Below are 22,232 nucleotides of genomic sequence, written 5' to 3'. Positions count from 1 at the left end.
CGTTGTAAACCTTCTTGGCACCATTATTGTTATGAAAAGGTCATACCTATGCTCAGGAGCCAAATGTTTTCTATTATCTTGCGCGGTTAACTGGACCACTGTGCTGAGCAAATCGTCAAGTTTTTCATGATAATATTTATTGGCAAGGGCTTAAGATTCGAGTAAATCAAGTACAAAATGACTAAATATGCCAATAGCCATAGAATCCAACAAGGATCAGTTATCATAATATTCTTTTTGAGGCCTAATAAAATCTTCGAGAAAAATGGTAATCTAAATCGATGGTACTGAGATGGAAATTAAATGTCGCGGTCACCTGCATGCCTTTAGAAGCTTCATATTCTATTGGTGACAGTAATAGAAAACTGACGTAGCAAAATTAGTTAAGCATTGTGTCTACTAGTGGTAACACTAGTGGTAACAACCACCAGAAGGTATGCCTTACACTAACTTCACCTCAACATTAGAAAATGAAGGGAAAAGGCTGTGCATACACTAAAGCAGAGCGACAGCGCCTCATAACACGAGATGTATGGTATAAAGTAAATCTTGAAAATTTAGCTGACTTGATTGATAGAGTTATATCGAACGAAAATAGATGAAAACATAAATAAGTTGTTGCTATCTGAAGCTACACCGAATTGAGAAATCTCATCATTTGCAAAAAATATGCCTCTGAACTGACTCCTAGTTACCGTTTGAACCGCGATAACGTGATAACAGATTAGATAGAACTCTAATAAGCTTTTATTTTTCTGGCGGTAAAATGCGCCATGAAGACCCAGTCATTTTTAACAACATCTTACCCCACACGTTTTGGACTTACTGTCGCGGATAGTCTTAGGTAGCTCCTAAGATGTGAACAATTTGTGCAGATATATGATGAACCTATCAAGTCTAAGTGAGATCAAGCTCTGTAAGTGTTCCTCGCAATATGTAGCAGTTTCGTGAGTCATTATTAAACTGCTGCCAATCTGCGGAAAATACTTAGGGGTATCAAAGTGTGTAGGAACGGCGATAGATACACTATCGGCAAATCCAAACGATAGATGAACTTTTCGCGATTCAAAGCTTTTAAAATGATATATTATTAATAAAACTGTGGGTGAAATATTTGGACAGAGCAGCAGGTGGAGTGGGCGAAGAGGATAGTTCGCACAAAGTAAACAAAATTTCCATGTACCACAGACAGAAGCTGCACCTCGCAGATGTTAATAACAACCACGCCATTGCCGAACAGAAAACTCTGTTCCTTAGACGAGATGAAATCAAATACGTAAAGAAAGCAAAAAAAAAAATAGCTGCAATGAAAGCCCTATTTACACGCAACGTATACTGTTCCATCAACAGTATGTACAATAAGTAAATGCATAAAGTCTCTAGTAAAGGAATAATATAAATCTACGCAAAACTGTGGAAAGAAAACAGATTTTGTTGTAATCGTCGCGCCCTTGTGTAGAGACTTTACAACTGTTGTAAGAACTTGCCTGCTTTCTTGTCAGCTGTTCTGGCAAGAGGTAAACATGAGCAGGATTTAATGGAAAAGATGCAAGTTGAAGAAAACGACGATTTCCTAGAGTTAAGTAGTGTGAGATGCAGTAGAGTTGCAGATGACCGTGAAGTCGTGGGTGATCATCTATTCTTCGACATGTTCCGATATTGTTAGTTCAAACAGAACAGGATTCGGGGACGAGGGCCACCTGCAACGGGAGTGGTGCAACGACGATACCTAACAGATAACATATCATCCTGTGACGTGGCTTTTCTATTTTAGAAGAATCTTTTTTGGCGACCTAAGAATCGGAACGGGACAGTTTTCATAGTCCATTTCCTTGAAGCGACTATAAGCACAGCCGCTGAATTCGGCGACGACGTGTCATCGAGTGAGCGATGAGGTCGACTTACAGTTGACGTCTTTGGATGTTCTGTAAAGCACAGGAGTCCGAATTTTGTGGAGACTGTTCGCCGTAAGCTATCAGCCTGAAGCTGGGCAGCGTTGGCCTTCGTGGAGTTTTAATAGCATACTTGCTATGGCCTAATACGATGCTACATCATTATATCGGACATGTTTAAGTATGGGAAGGGAAATCAAGCCTAACATCAGCCACAAGCGGAGCTAAGGGTCATTTCATGTGTGTCACAAAAACAGAACGGCCTAAAATTTCCTCAGAAGCCCTTGCGTATTTTACTGAGTCAACATATATAAATATTTGTTATGAGGGTTAATTCGGTGAAAAATTTTATTATTGGTTTTAAATTTCGGAACTATCGTCAGATGTATCTGGTACGCACACTAAGTCTGGCTCAAGTTACTGTTGTACCTGACTTTCTTAGTTATGTTTTATTTTAAAAATAACGTCAGAAACCAAATACTGGAAAGAAAAGCAGATCCTTTTTTAGCATCAAACTGAAAAGATTGGAAGCAAGAAGCTTACATACAAACACATGCTCATGGACTCTTTGAAATAATTCTATAGTACCCAACAAGAGGCTTCTTTATGCAAATTCGTACTTACTACCTTTACTATGATGTAAACAAACGGCTCCATTCAGTGTCTATGTAATGAATTGCAACAGTAGCATGATCTCGTCGAGCAGCATTCCTCCGGAGCTGCGAAAGCTCATAAATGTGCCGTCTTATTGCTCCAGATGGTAAAGCGGTAGCTACTGTTGATTTCCTACCTATGACTGAAAAGTACGAAAGGGTCATTATGTTTGCCGGAAAGTCGAAGAGGGTGCGGAATATCCGCACGTACTCAAGATGGACATTCACGCATTCTGAGGGAAGCAGCACCCCCTTTCTGCTTCATCACTCCCCTCTAGGGTCCTTGTACGCTCTTCGCACTACCAAGAAATTAACCACGACGACCGACTCTTAGCTGATAAGCAATTCTTTTGGTGCGACTAAAAAGAATTCCAAAATACGGAACAAGATAGGCAGATTCATTTTAACAAAAAGCGAAAATAACACTTGTGGAGGACTTACGCGTGCGTGTTGTCAGGAACATTCCAGATGCTACACAAAAGATATGCATCCATCCGCCATAAGTTCCCAGCTCGCATTTGGAAACAAAACAAAAGATTTACATGATGCTGAAAGCTGATAAACAGCACTACGTACACAGCAAATGATCGAACACGTTAAACAGCGCGAAATGGTGCGCAGTTAATTAAACAACCGTAGCTAGAAGGGTTGGGCTAAAAATATGTGCGAAACCTGAAAAAGTCTATTCCTGGATCCAATAGTAGCTAGCTTCGATATGTTCAGCTACTAAAAATAATTACAAAATCGAATAAATTGCGATTTTCAAAAAGCACGAGCCACTTCTTGAGATATAAATTTGTATCGGTTCATACGCTACTAAAACACTAGGTCAAACCCCGTAAATGAGCTAGGCTGTCAGAAAGGCTGTCAGGTCCTGAGCGAATAATTTATGTTCGTATTGTCAACATGTCAAAAACAGCTCCAAAATTCACCCGGTTAAGCATTTACTGTTTAATGGCTTGGACCCGTTGGCAAAATGTGGTGATCTTATGAGGGATTATCAGCAGCTAATAACCCGAATAGAAAAGATGAACAGGTTGATAAAAGAATGACACTCTTGTCAGTCATAGTATGTTGGTCGGACTTAAATAAAAGTAGTACACAGTGAATAAATGCTTTACAAAGACTCGGTCATGATAGATCTAAAGACACCGTGTCTTATGAACATCTGGCATGAAATCATGGCATATAATTCGCGTATATATTTGGAAGTGGAAAAATATCAATCGTATAACTGAGACGAGAAACGACAAACAACTGCTTGCTGTTTCAAAATGTTTTCTTCAAGCGGCCGCTATATGTAGTGCAGAAACGAAGATTTCATCTTCATTAGTACATTATTGTATACAGCTGGCCATATTGTTTGTGCTAGCAACACTTCACTGTCCGAATAACATATGCTGTGCTACGTATGTATAGTAGAGAGACTATTGTTCAATTCATATAAGTCATTACGGCTTCACAAATCCACACGTAAAAAATTATGCGAACGTCTACGAAATAGCGCGAAGTCTATTTAGTGAAATAGTTCAATTACGGATGAATTTAAATCAACAACGACGCCACCAACACTTACTCTGAGCATACTTTACGAAGCTTATGCGTACGTTGTTGCCTTAATTAAATTATCCATCAGTATGCGTATGGTCGTTGGAGCTGTTCATTGCGTTCGTTATCTCGACTCATTTTTGGTATAATCGATGGGATTTTCCTTTCTAAATAAATAAATGCTTTGAGTTTTTATAGCTGAGCATTGTTTTCGATGGTTAGCACGGAACGAAGCGTGTATTCGCCCGGTTTCGAACCACGTCACGTAGATGCATAAGACCACAACGGGTAACACTAGCTAGCTTCTGCTACGATTCTTGCGGAACTGCCAGTGCGGACGAGTGGGTTAATGTGATCTAGCAAAATGACTATAGTGAGAAGGAATAGTACCGCCAGGAAGGAAATTCGTCTTGGCTCCACCGCTTTTATAAAAAGATTTCAATTTATTCGATTGAGTTTCACTATCAAGAATTTGACTACCGAGGATGCTTATTTTATATTCACCACGAGTATAACGACTGAAAGCCAACATAAACAGAGCCACGCCAGATATCCGAAGTAGTACCACGATCCCGTGGTATGGCCAGTGCTCGATTCAAGTTAGCGGTACTTCCTAAGCACCGTATTTAAATACGGCCTTTAATTTACCTTTGAAATAACAGCTTTATCTATGGCCAGACAAACTAGAGAGCTTGCTTAGACAATGTAGGTGAAAGAAAAGAGATGAATATTCAAAGAGTAGGTGGTCTATAGTGTTAATTGTCCCGAAGAACGAGGTGGTGCAATACCATTTATAAAATTAGAGCTAAAGTTCGCGGGTTTAAATTTTCCTTGATAAGAGGTATAATCTGTTAATTTTAACAGAAAACACTGCCGACTGTTTAGATTTAAGTTATATTTTAACGCTTTCAACATAAAGCAAACCATTCAGCTGTAGTTCATTACATAATTATTATTATATTGTAAAGTTTATTCATGACGTTGTTTTGCATATGCATTCAACATGTTACGTTTAGCGACTAAAGGCGTTTTTATATGGTTTCTTTACTGCGCTCTAGACAGATCCATGTCAATGAGAAAACCATATTGAGTTAACTACGGAGGTCATTAACTGGGGAACTTTACGAGCGCGGGCCAAAAATGTTTACAAAGGACACAACAAAAAAATAACGCAAATGCGAATCTCTGCATCTCTGAGTGTCGGAATGTTATAAACGTTTCATTGATCGGACAATCATCTTTGAAGCACGTACGAATGAGATGGTAGAGAAACAAATAATATTGAAATAAAAAAGCTTCATGCCTCTGTGTACTAGACTGGAAAGAAGACTTTTGTTTTCTTCCTTACTAAGCAAAAAAATAAGCACACATATCCCTTCTGCGATAGTTTTTGTTATGTTGTGTATTTCCGACTATGGCTTAGGGCCTTTTCCCATCTGTCAACGAATTTATTTGTTCCTTCTTGGCAGAAATTTTTAGGTCCGGTATTAAATAAACTCCTTCAGCCAGGCTTTAAGACCTCCTTTTGCTGTCAAATCTGTAGTTCCTAGTGTGATTTGACAGTGAACGGAAAAATGAAAATCCGTCAGCAGAAACTCCGGAAAAAGATGAAGAGTGCAACGAGGCCTTTTAAACAAAGGCGCATTTTGACCTCGACAAAATGCATAGTACATGGCATGCCGAAAATGCAAGTCGTTTAAAATATTCACTTATTAGAAGTTCCTCCAAGTGGAAATCATTACTTACAACAAAATACCGTTAGACCATGCCGCTGATGGCAGAAAGAGCGCTTTCAAACGTGCATTTAAAGTAAACGAAAATCGAAAACAAGTAAGAAAAAACGCGTTTTAAAAAAATACGAAAAACTATTTTGCAGCTATATATTATACATGCGAGCGAATAAAGCGAAGCGTTAATTTAGGCTGCTCAGTAACGATGTAGATTTGCTTAAACCGAAACGTAAAGACTACGTAATTTTGCAACTTCAGTTTCGATATGATACGACCATAAAGAAAATGTGACTCAGATGATTAGATTTTTGTTAAAAGTCACGTCCAAATTAACTTCCGAACTCCAGCAATCTGATAAGAAGAAAAACGGAGAAGGCCAACGGAGGTTCTTTCTGTGTCTAGTTGAGCTAGCAATAATTATTTAAGAAAGTTGCTTGACTGCACGGTTCGCCTGGAAATATTGCATTCAAGAAGAGATAGAGCGGTATGGTTGGATGAAGCCTAACGATATTTGAGTACGTTCGACAATAACTTGTTTTATCGAACCCATATTGAATAGAGCTTTATATCGACCATCCTCGAGCATAAATAATAAATAATCGTAGAGAATTAAAATCGATTACTTAAATTGGACAAGCTTGATCAAACGATCCAATGCTGGTAGCTAAATAAATGGCAATATTCGACAGCTTCTACCCGTATTGATATTGCTGTTTTGATAACTGATGCTTCAGGTCTGCGTTTTACATCTTAGAAAAGAAACACTGATTTTACTATAGGCAGGGGATTTTATTGGCGCTGCACAATAAGACTCAACTGTATACGAATAGCAAGTTACGGACTGTTGATTGAAATTCCATGGTCAATTTAAAAAGCACTCCAAAAGTGGGTGTTCGTTCTGCCAGCCGCTGCTGTCTCCCACGATAACGCATATAGCACAAACCCTTCTAACCAGTTAGCTATTAGTAAACAATTCTAGTTGCGTACTATGCTGACCATCATGGGTAAGTTAATACGAATAACAAGCAATACGTCAGTAAAGTTGTGAGTCGTAACTAACGCGGATTTTTGTACTTCTCAACAGTCAGCCATAACTCGACTAGTTATATCAATGTATATAGACCTATTCTGTGATGTATTGAGAGCTATTAGTTGACATGAGGTGCAGAGGAGTCTTGTACGGTAGAGAGTGACGGACACTCCACTCCTACGTCATCGCACCTATGAGCTCTGTTCGGTCTTGCTCAACCGCCCGTTCGCTCGATAAAGCGCGGATAGAAGACAACTCGAATGCGTTCATCCGTCCACGTTGGCAGTCAGCCGGTATCGTATCGTCAGCGAATGTTTCGAATGACACTGCGCTCACTGCTATTATTATTGTGGTGTGTTAAGAGGACAGCCGCTGGAATTTGGTTAGTAGTGGCAGCGCTCTCTATGCAACGTCACCCGTCAACGTGCTCATTGACGGGTAGCAATTAAGCAGCCATGCATTGAACGAAAGTAGAAGGAAGACTAATGATTTGTTGATCTAATGCTGCTATTGAGTTCATTGGTAATTTTTAAGTGATCAACGAACTCGTGCATTTGTAGCTGATTAACCTCGGATCGGCTCCCAGAAAAGTAAAGGAATAACGAGCTTTGCTTTCTGTTGTGTCGTTGCCATGAAGGCTCTACTTCTAGTTGGGGGCTATGGTACTCGGCTACGCCCGCTAACGCTGTCACGACCAAAGCCTTTAGTCGAATTCTGTAACAAGCCAATGATGGTGCACCAGATCGAGGCACTGGTGTCCGCCGGAGTGAAACAAATCATCCTTGCAGTCAGCTATCGTGCTGAGCTGTTAGAGCAAGCTGTGATTGAGGAAGGCCGCCGGCTGGGAATCAAAATCACTTTGTCGCACGAAAATGAACCGTTGGGTACAGCCGGGCCGTTGGCGTTGGCGCGCGAATATCTGGCCACAGACGATGAACCTTTTTTCGTGCTTAACTCGGATATCGTTTGCGAGTTTCCGTTTGAACAGATGATCTCCTTCCATAAGCAACACAAACGACAAGGAACGATTGTCGTTACTCGTGTAGAAGAACCCTCGAAATATGGTGTAGTTGTTTACCAGCCCGATGGGCAAATCGAGCGGTTTGTTGAAAAACCAGTTGAGTTTGTGTCAAATCGAATCAACGCTGGACTTTACATTTTAAATCCTTCAGTACTTAATCGCATTCAGCTGAGACCAACGTCAATCGAAAAAGAAATTTTTCCAGCGATGGTCGCTGATCGAGATCTTTTTGCTTTTGAGCTGGAAGGCTTCTGGATGGACGTAGGTCAACCGAGGGACTTCCTAACGGGTATGTGCCTCTATTTGAACTGGCTACGAAGCAGTCGGCCGGATCGGTTATTACCCCTGACTGAAGGAGTCGTCGGTGATGTGTTGGTACACCCGACGGCGATAATTGGTTCCAACTGTCGCATTGGTCCGAATGTCGTCATTGGCCCAAAAGTCATTGTCGAGGATGGAGTGTGCATCAAACGATCTACCATCCTCGAAGGCGCTGTGGTAAAGTCACACTGCTGGCTGGACTCGTGCATTATCGGCTGGAAGAGTACAGTCGGCCAATGGGTACGCATGGAAAACACAACCGTACTAGGTGAGGATGTCTATGTTAAGGACGAAATTTACGTCAATGGGGGTAAGGTCCTTCCTCATAAAGCCATTGGGGATAGTATTATGGAACCCCAAATTATCATGTAGTCACTGTTCGAATACTGTCACTGTTTTAAATACATCACCTCTAAATATGTACTAAGCCAATTCTATAACATGATCTTTATCTTTACTAGACAGCGTTTACGTTGTGCTCAGCTATGACTTAGATACCATCTGATAGAAAAGGCCAAGCTAAGTACAGATCTTTCAATGTCGCTATATTCTACAAAATCAGCGAAGGTGATTGCATACGTATTTATACTACGATATTTTTATAGTGGATTTCTGAAATACTCCCTCCTTCAACAGTATTAAATGAAGCCGACCACGAAGCATTTACTTTTCACCATCTAAGAGTTGTTACGAGTCGATTAATAACTAACGAATCCATGGCTTAGCAAAAATATAGAACTTTATTTTGAATTTGCAGGTGACTGTAAATACCTGTTTATTTAGAACAAGGGAAAGGATATGAGTGAATAAACTATTTTTTGAAACACTTGTAAGAGGCGCCTTTTTTATTTACTACCCAAAGAAAGACTACGCCACGCGATCTCAGCGAACGACATGCGTTTTCTTGGGCGAAACAGTGCTCAAACTCTGAATCAAACGGCTTTTTGATTTACGGACGATCAATAGTGATGTGTATTTCATTATTACTTCATATATTTCTTAATCACGTGACTATTGCTACACAGCGCAGATATCAGAAGAGAGTGATTAAGGTAGATAAAAGGCTGTGAAATGGTATTAGAAGTTTCTCAGATTTTTCTATAAATAAAGATTTATCTACTTCTCTTTATAATGAACGCTATCTACTTTTAGACTCGATAGCATTTCTTAATAAATGTATATACGAGAAATTCGAGATGTATATGAGAAAATATTTTTGTAATGTGCATATTCATAAAAATCATATTAATAATATGAATAAAAATTGGTAATAATTGTTTAGAAAAGTCGATCAAAGTATAATACGGCACAGATCTTTCAAATGACAAAACTAATAAGTATTACTTATAACAAAGGATACCTACTTAATTTGGTTATCTGCCTAAACTGATTCGTTGGTTTCTTTTTATTGTTAATGGTGCCGTATATATATAATATATATATATATAAGTAGCAGTAGCATGCGTATTGATTTCAAAAGAACCGGGAAAAAAGCGTGGAAAACGGTGAACAGTATATTTGTATTTTTACCTGAATACCTCTCTGTACACTGTTGATAAAAAAAAAACCTAGATAAATCGTTATGTTGCGTGCGACGGCTACGGTAAAATACCAACAATATAAAAAAAAAAAGTATTATGCAATAGATTATAATGTTGTTCAACCAAAAACGTAAAATTGTGCCCGTTTAGAACAAAATGTATACGTGTTGCCCGGTGTACAACCGGATTTGTTTTCATTAGTCGAAGCTGTCTTTTGTTAAATTAATACAGTGAAAGTAAATTAAATCCGATCTACTACCGACAAAAAGTCAACGAAGTTCCTGTGCGAAATCAAATAAATAAAGTTCGGAACTTCATCGTATTGATATTATATCAAACGACACTCGTCCGATACACCATCGCGGGGACCTGTGTGCAACTGTGCCCAAAATAGCTTCTGCGCGCCAAGTGAATTATATAGCATGATTAATTATCACTTTAGTTTTGGGATTACTAAATAAATATTTGCAATAAAGTGACTGATAAAATCAACTTAACTTGAATGAGTGTTTTTTCAAAATAACTTGCAACTCGAAGAGTCATGAATTTTATTTAAATTGAGTGCGGTTTCACATCCGATTCGAGTTCGAAAATTTCAAAAAAGCTGGAACAAACGCTAGGTTTAATGAGGTAGATTTTTTTTAGTAAACGCTTGGACAATAAATCACTCTTGTCTTATTGGAACGTTCTCACGATTAACTCTCAACTACTTTTTTAAGTAAAACAAATTGATGATGATATTGTAATATTCGAATAGCATTTAGTGTGAGATGTCTTTAAACACGAACTAGCTTAATTTCGCATATAGCATTATTTAAATGCTATTCAGTTAGCATATGGAAAAACACTCAGTACTTGAAAAGTAATAGAATCAAAAAAGACAGACGAATCGCTACGAAATGTCAGGACATATTTTCTTGGAGGTAAATTGATGTTCTACATTCATAAAAACACAAAATATGACCTGTATTATGTATTCGCCGTTACTTCCTGTAAAATTTCTCGTTTATCAACCAATTATTCCCGGTCTCACCAGGTTTAGTATCGAAGAGTTTCAGTAGCCACTGCTTGAGTCTCTTTTTGCTATTAAACACATGTTGTCCCTTTATTTGTTGCCGCTTTGTCATAAGGCGATCGGCTAGTATCAAGATCTCCAGTCAGAATACATTTATATTTAAGTGGGTCATATATCGGTTGCTACATGCAATAGTGCCAGTCAGGCTCAGAATTACATACGGGTTCTGAGTGTTGAATGTATCAGAATATGTTGGAAACAGATCTAGATGACCATAATAGAGTAAAGAGTAAAGGAAAAGGAAGCTGCCGTCCACTGAATCTGTGGAGTTTGAATGGGTAAGAATATAAAATATCGCGAGCGCACACCACGTCATTTGCTTGGAGTGACAGAGTTACATCCTAATGTTTTGGCACTATAAGATTAGCATGACTTCTAATGGGTAGGTCAGAATCGCGCTAAATGCTGCGAAGCCTCAACAAAAATATCCTACCTTATGTCTACATATAAACAGACCGAGCTCCTCTGAACTGGCTGACAGCCCGATAAATTGACCATCCTACTCCATAAGCATGGAGTCAAAGAAGCTGCAATGCGGTGCTGAATTTAAGACTCTAGGTTTGAGCGTATCCCTTAAAACCAACTGTTTCTTTATCTGCTCAGTGGCTGATTAATTTATGATAAAATTTTATAGATTCAATGGTTTTTTTTCGACTCAAAAAATATTTGCCGGGCATTTTCCTTCGAAAAGGCCTTCATGCGTCCCTTATCTAGTTTGGATGGCCGACCGGCCAATGCTTAAGATGCTATCTCTGAAACTGGAAAAATCATCCTTCAGTAGTCTTCGGCTATCATGAGCTATAAAATTCTTGCCATATACGGCACAACCGTCTCGGGCTACTTCGGCAGTTTGGTAGACCTCGACGCAAGACGAAATATAGGAACTACTGAAAACGCACTTGGATCATTTAGAACACTCATCTTTAAAGTCCTTTAGATCTTTAGAATTCTGTTATACAATGGATTTATAAAAGCTCCACTTACCCAAGTCTTTCAGTTCGGAAACTGCTGGGTCATCTTTGAGGTTTCTCAGATGCTCCAATTTCCCAGAAGTTCTCTCCTGCTGAACATCGTTATTTAAAGGCGCGCATTTTCTTTCCATAACTTGTTTCGTATTATGTCCTATTTAAGTATGAAAAATGCATGTTGCACGTATCAGAAAATAAGTTATGACACTGTCCTACTTGCCGTTCGAAGCTGTCCAATAGAAAAAGGACATTTTTACTGCAATATCATCATCTGCATATCTAAAAATGATTACTTAAAATAATTTTTTTAAGTTCCAAGTTGACATAGTAAACCTAGACGTTACGCCATGCTACGATCTGGCTTCTGGATTGTACGACGTTTTTAAAAACAGAATAGTTCCAATCATATTATAATGAGGACTACCAATTAAAGTGTTTCTGTAAGTTCAACTAAGTAAAGATCCGTGATACTAGTCCTATAGTCACAATCCATATTTTTACTCGATTCTCGATTTATTCAGCAATCATTCTCTTTCATAGAATCGAACGACACGAGATGCATCCTCCAAATTGGTAATGTTATTTTTGTATCGACCTCAGAGGCTTCTTTGAACTCTTGTCCTTCACACAGATATTTCCTGAACCTGGCCTCCGCAAACGTCGAATGAAAAAAATGCCAAAACCTTTGTCTGGTGGCTGAATTATGCATATTAGGAACTTCAACTTGATGTAGAATTTCGTTCGTAACGGAAAAACACGGCATCATTTATAGTAGTAAGAAAGTGCTTTTAAGTGGCGCACAACGACTGGTTGACATTTCTTAGAAAATAGAAGAAACCGAAGAAATGAACAAAATCCTCATTAACCTAATTATTTGAGCTACGGTTGCTTATTTTACGATTTATTCCTTGAAAGCATATAAATAAAGGGTGCTCCTTACCTTTTAATATAATACTAATGTTCAGTCGTGTTACAGTCGGTTGACAATTTTACCTATTGAGCATTACATTTAGTCATTTACATTACAATACAACAGTACTTAAAAGCTAGAAACATAGGATAGGTTCCCTAAATTGATTTATGACCGTTCTGTGCGTATGTGGATTCTCGCAAGATAGGTTTCTGTTCATATTATGGGAAGAGAAGCGTAGATTTGATATGCGGTATGTTTTTACCCGTTTATCGGGTCAGAAATATCTAAAATTCAATACTTACACTTATAGTTGTGTAAGTGTTAACTGTTAAATAACAGCTAATTATAGCACACGGCACATATATTAGGACCTATTCTTGTTTTAAAACTGTATTTAAATACGCAGATACTATAACGAGATTTTTCCTGACAGTCATGTTAATTCAATACAGTCACTATTATCCGCGGACAACTGAACTATCAATTTCAAGATATTTTTCTTACTAAATCCGCAAATAATTATTCAATAGTGACCGTGTGTCAAGCGATATTGATAAATATAGAATCGTTAAGATACCACTTATATACACATATATAAAAATTCCAGCGGAATATATGTTTGGCTGGCGACAGGTAAAAAATGCAGGAGTACAGAAGAGCTAAAAAGCCCAAAAGGTTTCAAAAAGGCTATCCGTTGAATCTTATCTGAGTGATCTAATCAACAAGTAATATTTTCCTCTCTGTGTTGTTTCCTCTCTGAATCGATTTCTGTGTTAACAATTTAGGTGTATCAAAAATGAGCCTTTTAAATCTAAAGCCTATTGAGAGTGTTTCGATTTTACCTATGGAAACTTTCTGGCAATAATGTTGATAATCAATTTCGGAAAAAAAAAGGGAGTTTCTGAACCAATTTCAGAAATTGGTAGGATTCGGCCAGCGCAAAGGTTGGATAATAGCTTTCAAACTTTTACTAAAACTGCGACAACGATGCATCGTTTTCAACCATGACGAATTTGTTGCTTCATGCTGGAAAGAACAAGCTTTGCTTTAGTACCAAGGATACATTTTCACTAGTCAAGCAATACTGGTAGCTAGAAGTAACTATATACAAAATAGTGCAACGGAATCAAATTTTGGGCTAATTAAAGGTGAGATTAAAGGTCTCAAAAATGCAAAAAGTCAAATCAGCCAACAAGTATAAAAGGTGTAAAGAACACAAAAAGTCTTAAAGAGGCTTTTTACTGAAGCTTACCTGGATGGTGGAATTAGCAACTTTCAAAACTCTGGTTAGTTTCTCTGAAACAAGTTCAGATGTATCAAAGAATAGCTTTTTGAGTTGTTTTTATGAATTTTCGAGCCCCTTGAATCTAGAATCTACTGAGGATCTTTTAACTCGTTTGTTGGTCTCTCAGATTTTTTAAACCGCATAAAAACTGACCAAAAGTAAATCGTCCGTTTAGGCTAAAAAATATAGAAATCCACTGCATAAGATATTTGTCATAATAAATTTTCTGAAAGAAGGATCTGGGATGTTTTTACACCATGGATAATGAGTGAGCGTGTCCCAGCTACCATAGTTTCTTGGTACGAAAATATATAAAAATTGTACTGGGCAAATTATAATGAATCGTGAAAACTCTGAAAATTCGATCTGATGGAGAATCCAAACTTAGAGGATACGGAAAACAAACTTAGAAGTGAGTTATGAAGATCGAAGAACAAAGACTAATTACTCCTAATACACGACCTCACACCATGAGTATCACGTTGGCGAAAATGCAGAGATTACAGTCGCGAGCTCTCTGGCATTTATTACATTTAATTTCATAATAAAATTACACATAATTTCATAATAACATAATTACATAGTTTCATAATAATTAATAAGATTTCCTTTTGTTTAATAACTTTAATAAAGCTCTTATAGAAGGAATGTTAAAATTTTAATATGGTACGTAAATTACTTTTCGACACTATGTCTTCGTACCCGACTTCTATAGCAAGGGAATAAATAAGTTATTATCGAAACGGCGAAGCGTCGTAGTTAAAAATGGTGTATCGTTGAACTGAAAACGGCACTCGTGAAAAAAATTAAAAAAGAGTTTACTATATTGCATTTTATAGTGAACGATTTCATATACTTATGTATAGTTACAATACAAAAAGTGGTTTCAAACATAGCTATAATATTTTCTGTTTTTAGATCATTTCTGTTTTTAGCATTAGTCAGTTGAGAGTAAATTCAGTATTTTCAATCCCCTCTTTACTAGATGCAGTTGATAAAATCACATAGTTTGTGCATATTTGGTTGCTTGCGTACATGCTACCTAGATCATTGAGATTATATAACTTCACAGCCTGTTCTATGCTTAGGATGATTTCACTTCTGAAACAAAAATGCGATTTCTAAGACCAAATGAAAAACATGCATTTAAAAAGCCAGAATAACAGTATAAGAAAATATATTTTAAAAAAATTTTAGGGATCCGACCAAAATGGCAGAGACTATCGATCCTCCCAATACATAATTAATAAGAATATTTAAAAACGTGGCGAAGCTTTCTGACCTTAATTTAATTATACGAAATGTACAAACAGCTGGATAAGTGCAGTATTGTGCTCTGAAAAATTTTTCTCAAGTAAGTTTTTCTCTGTGGTCGTAATTGGGAAAAAGTTTACTTTTCTGTGACATCGCGGTCACAGGGTCCTTATTTTGCTAAATTAAATAGATGAGTTTACAGGCAAATCAAAAGGAAGTGGGTCTCAGAAAGACACAATAGAAATTCCGCTGCAGAGCTTGCTTTGCCATTCATTCGCCTTTCTTTCCTCTGACCTAAATGACGACCCCATCTGAAATCACTGGTGGCATCTTCCCGAATAGCACAGCTAACATCCGACGGCGCCATTAAAATCACATTAAGTAGCGGTCTTATCACCCAGTTAAATTGTACTAGTGAGGGTAGTGATAGAAAGTGGCACGCAACAAGTATCTTGCTTTGGCTTTATTAATTCAAAACCGTCTTTGGGCGCTGAATTGTCAGGGTAAGTTCTTTTTAAACTCTTAATTATGTGAGGCGGCTACTGGAATTATCCATTCGACAATGTATGTCTCAGTCTTTTTTATAGACTTTGCATTTTGTTTAAATTGCAAGAATTTCTTCCAACTAAGCTTTCGCCCTGCCCGCATAAAGGAGAGCGACTGAAAATCTATACAGCCGTTTAATTTGACAGGCAACAATACGATGATATGTTCTTGAATAGCACTCTACTTTTCGATATATCGATATATATATGATCAACAATATTAATATATATATCGAATCATTGTTGGCCAAATTTCAGCACTGGCAAATAGCTGCTACAGTATACGGTTGTTCTAACGCTAATTAAGTCCGTTAAGACCGTTTCCGTAAGTGGGGGTAAATCTTTGATGATCTTGATGTTACGACTTAAAGCTTGGATGAGCACAAGATGTTGCGATCTTGGATATCTGTGTTGAAGAAATGCTTGCACTTTCGTTTAGAGGTCAGCCTATTAAGGGACTCAAGGGTCGGAACCTTTGATCATAAGTTTGAATGCATCATTCAGAGTAGAGGTTTGCATTTATTTAATATGAAGCATGCTCCATGATTGTGCGTCATTGCCTTCAATTTGTTAACAATTACAAAGTCGTGATTTACCAGCATTCATAAGATACTGCAGTATGACACATGTGTTACTATATGTAATACACATGCATGGTTGCCTGTAATATGCAACACGTTTAACAAAACGTTTCCTTATTCTCATTTCGCTTATGGTCCAAAAAAGTGAGTCGCTTTTTTGACCTGAAAACTTGATCAGCATTTTGGTCCCTAACCGATTTTCGGCCTGGGATGCCTCGCATTTTTCAGCTCTGAAGTGCCTCTGGGCTTCACTACCATAATGAATGGCGTGTGTTGTACACTCTCGGCTTCGTAGCCACGCAGCCTCTACTATCTGTGAATCCGAGGACTCCTGTGAAAAGGCTTAACTTTTCAATTGTTTTCTACTAGCTGAAGCGCACAGGAAGTACTCAATCGGTCAAACTTTGTTTTTTTAAGTTTCATTTAGACACCCAGTAATGGAACCTAATCTGCTAAAAAGACGTGATAATCGTTATTGTCTATCACAGACGGAAATTAATATGCGTTCATTAACTATATTCAGTAGACAAACAAAAAAGGCATCCATTCAGTAGGTATAATCACACTAAACCTGCTTCTTACCATAATGGAAAGCAAATACCTACCTATTTATTATCTACAAATTTCATAAAGTGTATCGTATGACAATTTACGAATATGTGAAGCTGAAAGATTCTCCAAAAGAAAATAATAGGAATAGAGCTCTATGACAATGAAAGTATTGGACCCGCAAAACTCTTTTTATAGCTGATTACTAGATCTTGGAATCGCTGTTTTGTATTCCTTCAGATAACATTGCGCCATCAGGATTAAGTGTTATAAACAGTTATCATTTGAGTGCAAGGCCTCTATTGTCCCTCTATAACGGTGCTGTTATGATATACATCCAAGCTTCATTTGTCTCATGAGCAGTTAAAGGAATCGCCAAATGAATTACTCGAAGAGGGTGCCTTTCTGAGTCTGAGTAGCTGCGAGACGGCGGCTACCTGCATTTTTGCCACGGGCAAAATACAGCCTAGTATGGAAATAAAGAAAGCGTAAGAATTCAGCGCATACAATTTTCAGCCTGTGGAATTGCCGTTTTTAGGCAAATGTTTGCATGCAGACGCAAATTCTTTTGCGCGCAGGACTTCATGAACAAAACGCCTGCGTTCGGCTTGCCGTAATCCTATTTGCTGGATAAATATCTGAATAACATTTACTGAATAACTTTACGTTGAAGTTGATGATCATTACGTGAAATGAGCCCCATAAAACGTATTTCAGAACGATCTAGTTCTCGGTATAACAGAACGTAATTTTTTTAATGGTCCACAAAATACGAATTTGCATGATTCATCGATTTCCAGAATATTGTCGGACCCAATCGCGGTGGCTTATACTGCTTCCTACCGAATCTATGCTTTGTAAGCTTTACCCCTTGCCAGCTTGTCTTATTTTTGGTACTACGAGCTAATAAAGTGGCAAGTGCTTACCCAATCAGCTAAACAATACGACCAGTCGAGTTTCTTTACCGAGCACGTTTACTTCCGTTGGAACAAAAATTTTCTCTTCTGCATGTGTCTGACCTTGCTAAAGCGGCGGTTAACCTCATGTGTCTGAACTGGGCAGATCGGTTTATCTAAGACTGCTGTTGCCGTCACCACGTTTGTCTGCTCTGTACTTGTGGCTTTGCTAGTAACGTAAGCAAATTTTTTCAGTATATGCGTATACTGAACGCTTTTGCAAAGCATCTTGTCTTGTGGTAACCTAATCCTTACCCGCCTAAGCCTAACTCACCCGTTAATCTGATCAATTTATAAGCAAAAAGTTATATATAATAGGCATAAATATATAATCTCGTACTCGAGCATCTAATCTTTAATAGAGCTAAAGAACTATAAGGTTACGAGTGTTGGGTCCCGATCGCTTTTTTTTTAGTGGGCAGCACCGCTGTTCCAGACCATTTGTCTTTCTCCCGTCCTTGTGGTTGTGTTTCATCCGAAACTATGATTGTTTCAAACTGGTCTTCCTTGTTAGTAATAGAACTTCCTGCCCTGCTGTTTCTAGGTAGTTATTGTCGCAGCTCGTGCTCTCGATACTTGCTAAGCTACATCTTCACGCATCTTGTACGATTGATTACTTCAATCTGTAAAAAAACTGATCGATTGACCATACTTGTTTATTGCCAAACCGTAAGATGGTTTCGTCTTTGTCTGGTACTGCTCTCGTGAAAATCCAGTTGGCGACACCCACTCATGAACTCACTCGCGATAGCTGTTTTTTGGCCGTAGGTATCTGCACATGCTTGTAGCTTTACTGGGAAGTTCTCTAAAAGCAACACGGAATCCTAATCTGTATTCCAAAGCAGCCGCTCCCTGGCTGCGATGCAACGTATGGTTACTAGAAACGCAGGACGACTACGAACGAGAATTGATTATGATCACATCTACTTCTTTTTTTGAAGGCCCATATACTGACACGTACTATTACTGTCCGCAAGAACTTCGTTTCCTTAGTGGAAATTTGTTTCTAAAAAACAAAAACCTAAAATGTAGAACGTACTTAATATGACTGGAATCTAGAGTAGGTTTTCTACTATTATGCAGAATCCTGAGTTACTAATACCTTAACATGTTTCAAAAAATTTGCTGCCAGGACCAGAGACGAACTACATCACCAAGAAAAAAGAAAACGAGACAAACAGTAATGCGCCCGCAACCAGTCAAGTGTATGGAAGCTTTCACGATTACCAGAAAAGCCAAAATTACTTAATTTAAAAATTAATTTATTTAACTTAGAAAAAAAAACTATGTACTTCCGGTTTTCGCATGGGCGAAGTAACTCCTGAACTCAGACTGGCGTTTTAGATAGTTGAAAAGACCTACGGTCACTTTCAGAATATGTCCATGTCCGGCAATGTTTCGAAATACCTGGATTCCAAATGAATGAAAGTCTACCGACTGCTATAAAGAGGCAGAATAATAAGATTTCACCTAAAGAACTATAATAATAACAGCATACGGCATACCAGTGTCTAATCATGAATAGGATTAAGTTAATTTTCAAACTTTATATTCATGTTCATCAAACAACGGGCACATTTGAAATAATGTTTGTGCAAAATATTTCTATGGTTTAGTATTTGGCTGAACAACTTCAGGAGGGACAAGACTTTATTGTTCCCCAAATAATTGAGTAATCAATAACATTTATGCTAAAAATAATACTTAAACGAATTTCTTACGAGATAGATATCTCGCATGGTTCGGTTTTCATGTGCATGTCACGAAGTGTTCGAATGGTGATGTGTAAACAACTGTGTAAATACCAATGTCTTCCAATTGATTACTTCTTTACGAGGGTTCTCGACCCTTCTGAAGTTTCTCAACTAAAAAGTACCACGACCCGCTGGAATATTAGACTAGGTAATAATGCATTTTTTGTAATTAGTTGCCCTGTAAGTTCGTATGGGGATCAGGTATCGTCGAATACCGCTGATTTGAATGAAATTCAGATAAACCAGAATGAAATAGTCGCTTATTAAGGACAAATTTCCAAATTAAATGCGCAGTGAACTTGTCGCAGATTACCCCTTATTTTTATTCTGACCTTTTAATTTAAATTAGAAGTTAATAGATCGCTGAATTACCTTAGATATGTCTTTATTTTTTGATTCTAAAACCAGACACAAACAATCAACATAGGCCAATTAAGTGTAGATGTACCTACTTTTGGCTACAGGCTGAATGGATTAAAAAAACCCTGGTGGCGGACATAACAGTGGAGTGGTGGCATTTTTATTTCTTGAATAGTTAAAATAGGAAAGTTGAATGTTGCACATGGCCAGTTTCACAGCCTCGTGCAGAACCTCATCGATCTTTTCGGAATTCTGCCGAAACCAAGACTAAGCTGTCGCATTAAAAAGCATTGCCTACCGCCGAAAGGAAGCGGACGATGAGCGCGGTAGAGTTGTTGCAGTTTGCTACCTTCGGATCTATCATTACCAGGCTGCTTTCTACGGATTTCACATTGAGCTTGTATTCACGATATGACGACTTCACAACAACATCAACAAATAGACGACGCCCGCCAATGCAGGCGACGGCGACGTGCGCGCGAGCTTTTACGCAATCTGCCAACAGATACGATGATTACAGCGGAGACGTTTCACAGTGTAGACGCGTTGCCTGATATTTTGCACGAATTCTAATTGACCCGGCGGAAGCTATGCCTGTAGTGTGTAAGGCGATAAAAAAGATACTAGATGTTACGACTCAATAATGCAAAGCAAGCTGATGCATGCAGTCGTGAGTTGCGTGTGAACGAGAATGGCGTAAGAAGCATCTTTGTTAACGCGATAAAGGTCAACCATAAGGTTAAAAATAAATACGTAATTCTTTACCCTGTTTATATGTCACTGTTCATACTAATTAGTTTTATTCAGGAAAAAGGAGAAAGGTAGACTGACACTTTGTCCGGAGAAAAATTGAGAAAAAATAGATGAACACTGAACACCATGTTTCTTGTACTTTATAATAGCAATGTTCACAATAAAAAATAGTGCACAGTTCCATAGATTGAAATAATTTTGTGGACGTGATTTCTCTACGTTAAAGTTTCTTTCGTGGAATGAACTGAGATCTCGGTAAGCGATATGAATTAAGCAGGCGTAGAATGATATAATCATTCAATTCAGATTGTCAACTATTATATGACGTATATGAATTCAATGAAACCGAACAGTTAATTTCAACGATAACAAAAAACACATAACAAAAAAATATTTTTAAAAAAATAACAAAAGATATAGAAAGGTAGCAAAAAAACATTTTTTAATTTAAACTACAAAACATAAGGAGTATGACACTTTGATTGAGGCTTTCTAAGACTGTCTAAATATAACAGTTATTTCAATAGGCACATAAGCTGAATTGTGAGCGAACCAGCGATTATTTTTGCGGTTTATTTTTGAGTCGACAAAGAATATAGCATAGTCTGTTGTTTCATTCTTGAGAACAAAGCATCAGACAACATTGATCAAATCTCTGCGTTTTAATTGCTCCTGGAGAGCACCTAGAGAGAGTTTGTTGTATAACATACGGTGTGTACGTGAGACCTCAGCATGTCAAGAGTTCGAGGCATCGTATACACCGTGCTTACATAAATTACACTAGTACCTCCCACTGAAACAAAGATAATTAGAAATTCACCTTTGGAGAGTAGCAATTTGTCGTTTATACTGGAACCCATACTATTTTTTCTCTGCCGTAGATTTTCCGTCGTGGTACGCTAGAAGCTGCCTCTGTTTCTTTTGCAGACGCATACTTATTTGCGGCGGTGATCTCATTGAAGGTTTCTTCAGCACGTGAAGTTTGTCTAAATTCCAAAAACAATACATCCTTCTTTACGATTCGCTGACGATTCGTTGTTTGTTACAGCAACGACAGCTACGTCTATATTTGCATTAAAACTATGACTTCTTATTCATAGGAACCGTCTAGCCATATTTAGAATGATTCTACTACATAAGTTTTACAAAAAGCTAATTATTATATTACATTATACAAGGAGTTAGCATAAAACATTTTAATCTTTCAACGCAAATCGGCCCAACTTCATGCAATTATCACAGCACAACACCTTAGTTATATTGAAAAGGTGTTCCTCATTGTAATATTTAAGCGGTGATGCACTTTTCGACTTGCATATAGATTGCGTATTACCTCTCCTTTAGCCTTCTTACACAAACAACCCTACTTTTCTTCCATTTATAAGCTCAGCGCTATCTTATATCGTGGTCAACTGTAAGCTTACTTTTTCCAAAATTATGAATACTGCTCTCTGTATATACTATATTTTAGCTTTACCTAAAGCTAAATCCTTACCTATATAT

The 22,232-nt window shown here is 37.8% G+C and overlaps 3 protein-coding genes across 16 annotated transcripts in view; 2 read left to right on the top strand and 1 right to left on the bottom strand.

Moving 5' to 3' along the window:
* The window catches only part of LOC147757691 (uncharacterized), a 64,588-nt gene that overhangs the window by 28,576 nt on the left and 13,780 nt on the right, over positions 1-22,232 (top strand). The window lies entirely within an intron of this gene.
* Gmppb (GDP-mannose pyrophosphorylase B) lies at positions 7,142-10,233 on the top strand. Of its 2 annotated transcripts, XM_022794030.2 has the most exons (2): positions 7,142-8,463; positions 8,953-10,233. In XM_022794030.2, exons 1-2 carry the CDS (start codon positions 7,485-7,487, stop codon positions 8,976-8,978), a joined length of 1,005 nt encoding a protein of 334 aa, XP_022649765.1. In that variant the 5' UTR covers positions 7,142-7,484; the 3' UTR covers positions 8,979-10,233. The 2 variants fall into 2 exon arrangements, with proteins under 2 accessions (XP_022649765.1, XP_086836620.1); XM_086980494.1 differs by having other exon boundaries at positions 7,144-10,233.
* The window catches only part of LOC111244579 (uncharacterized), a 52,607-nt gene continuing 50,480 nt past the window's right edge, over positions 20,106-22,232 (bottom strand). For 11 of the 13 annotated variants that reach the window (XR_015322094.1, XR_015322096.1, XR_015322092.1 and 8 more), the window contains 2 exons: positions 21,550-21,715; positions 20,106-20,570 (listed from right to left, as the gene is read on the bottom strand). Coding sequence is in view for 1 of the 13 variants with exons in the window: in XM_086981324.1 (XP_086837450.1) it covers positions 21,591-21,715 (125 nt within the window). In the remaining 12 variants the exon portion in view is untranslated. Of the gene's footprint in view, positions 20,571-21,549; positions 21,716-21,897; positions 21,972-22,062; positions 22,150-22,232 lie in introns of those variants that run through there. The other 2 variants (XR_015322100.1, XR_015322099.1) reach the window with 2 other exon arrangements.

The sequence above is a fragment of the Varroa destructor genome, unplaced genomic scaffold, assembly GCF_002443255.2.
Source record: "Varroa destructor unplaced genomic scaffold, Vdes_3.0 BEIS01000002.1, whole genome shotgun sequence".
Lineage (NCBI taxonomy): Eukaryota > Metazoa > Arthropoda > Arachnida > Mesostigmata > Varroidae > Varroa > Varroa destructor.
This window is presented reverse-complemented; position numbering and strand designations above follow the sequence as displayed.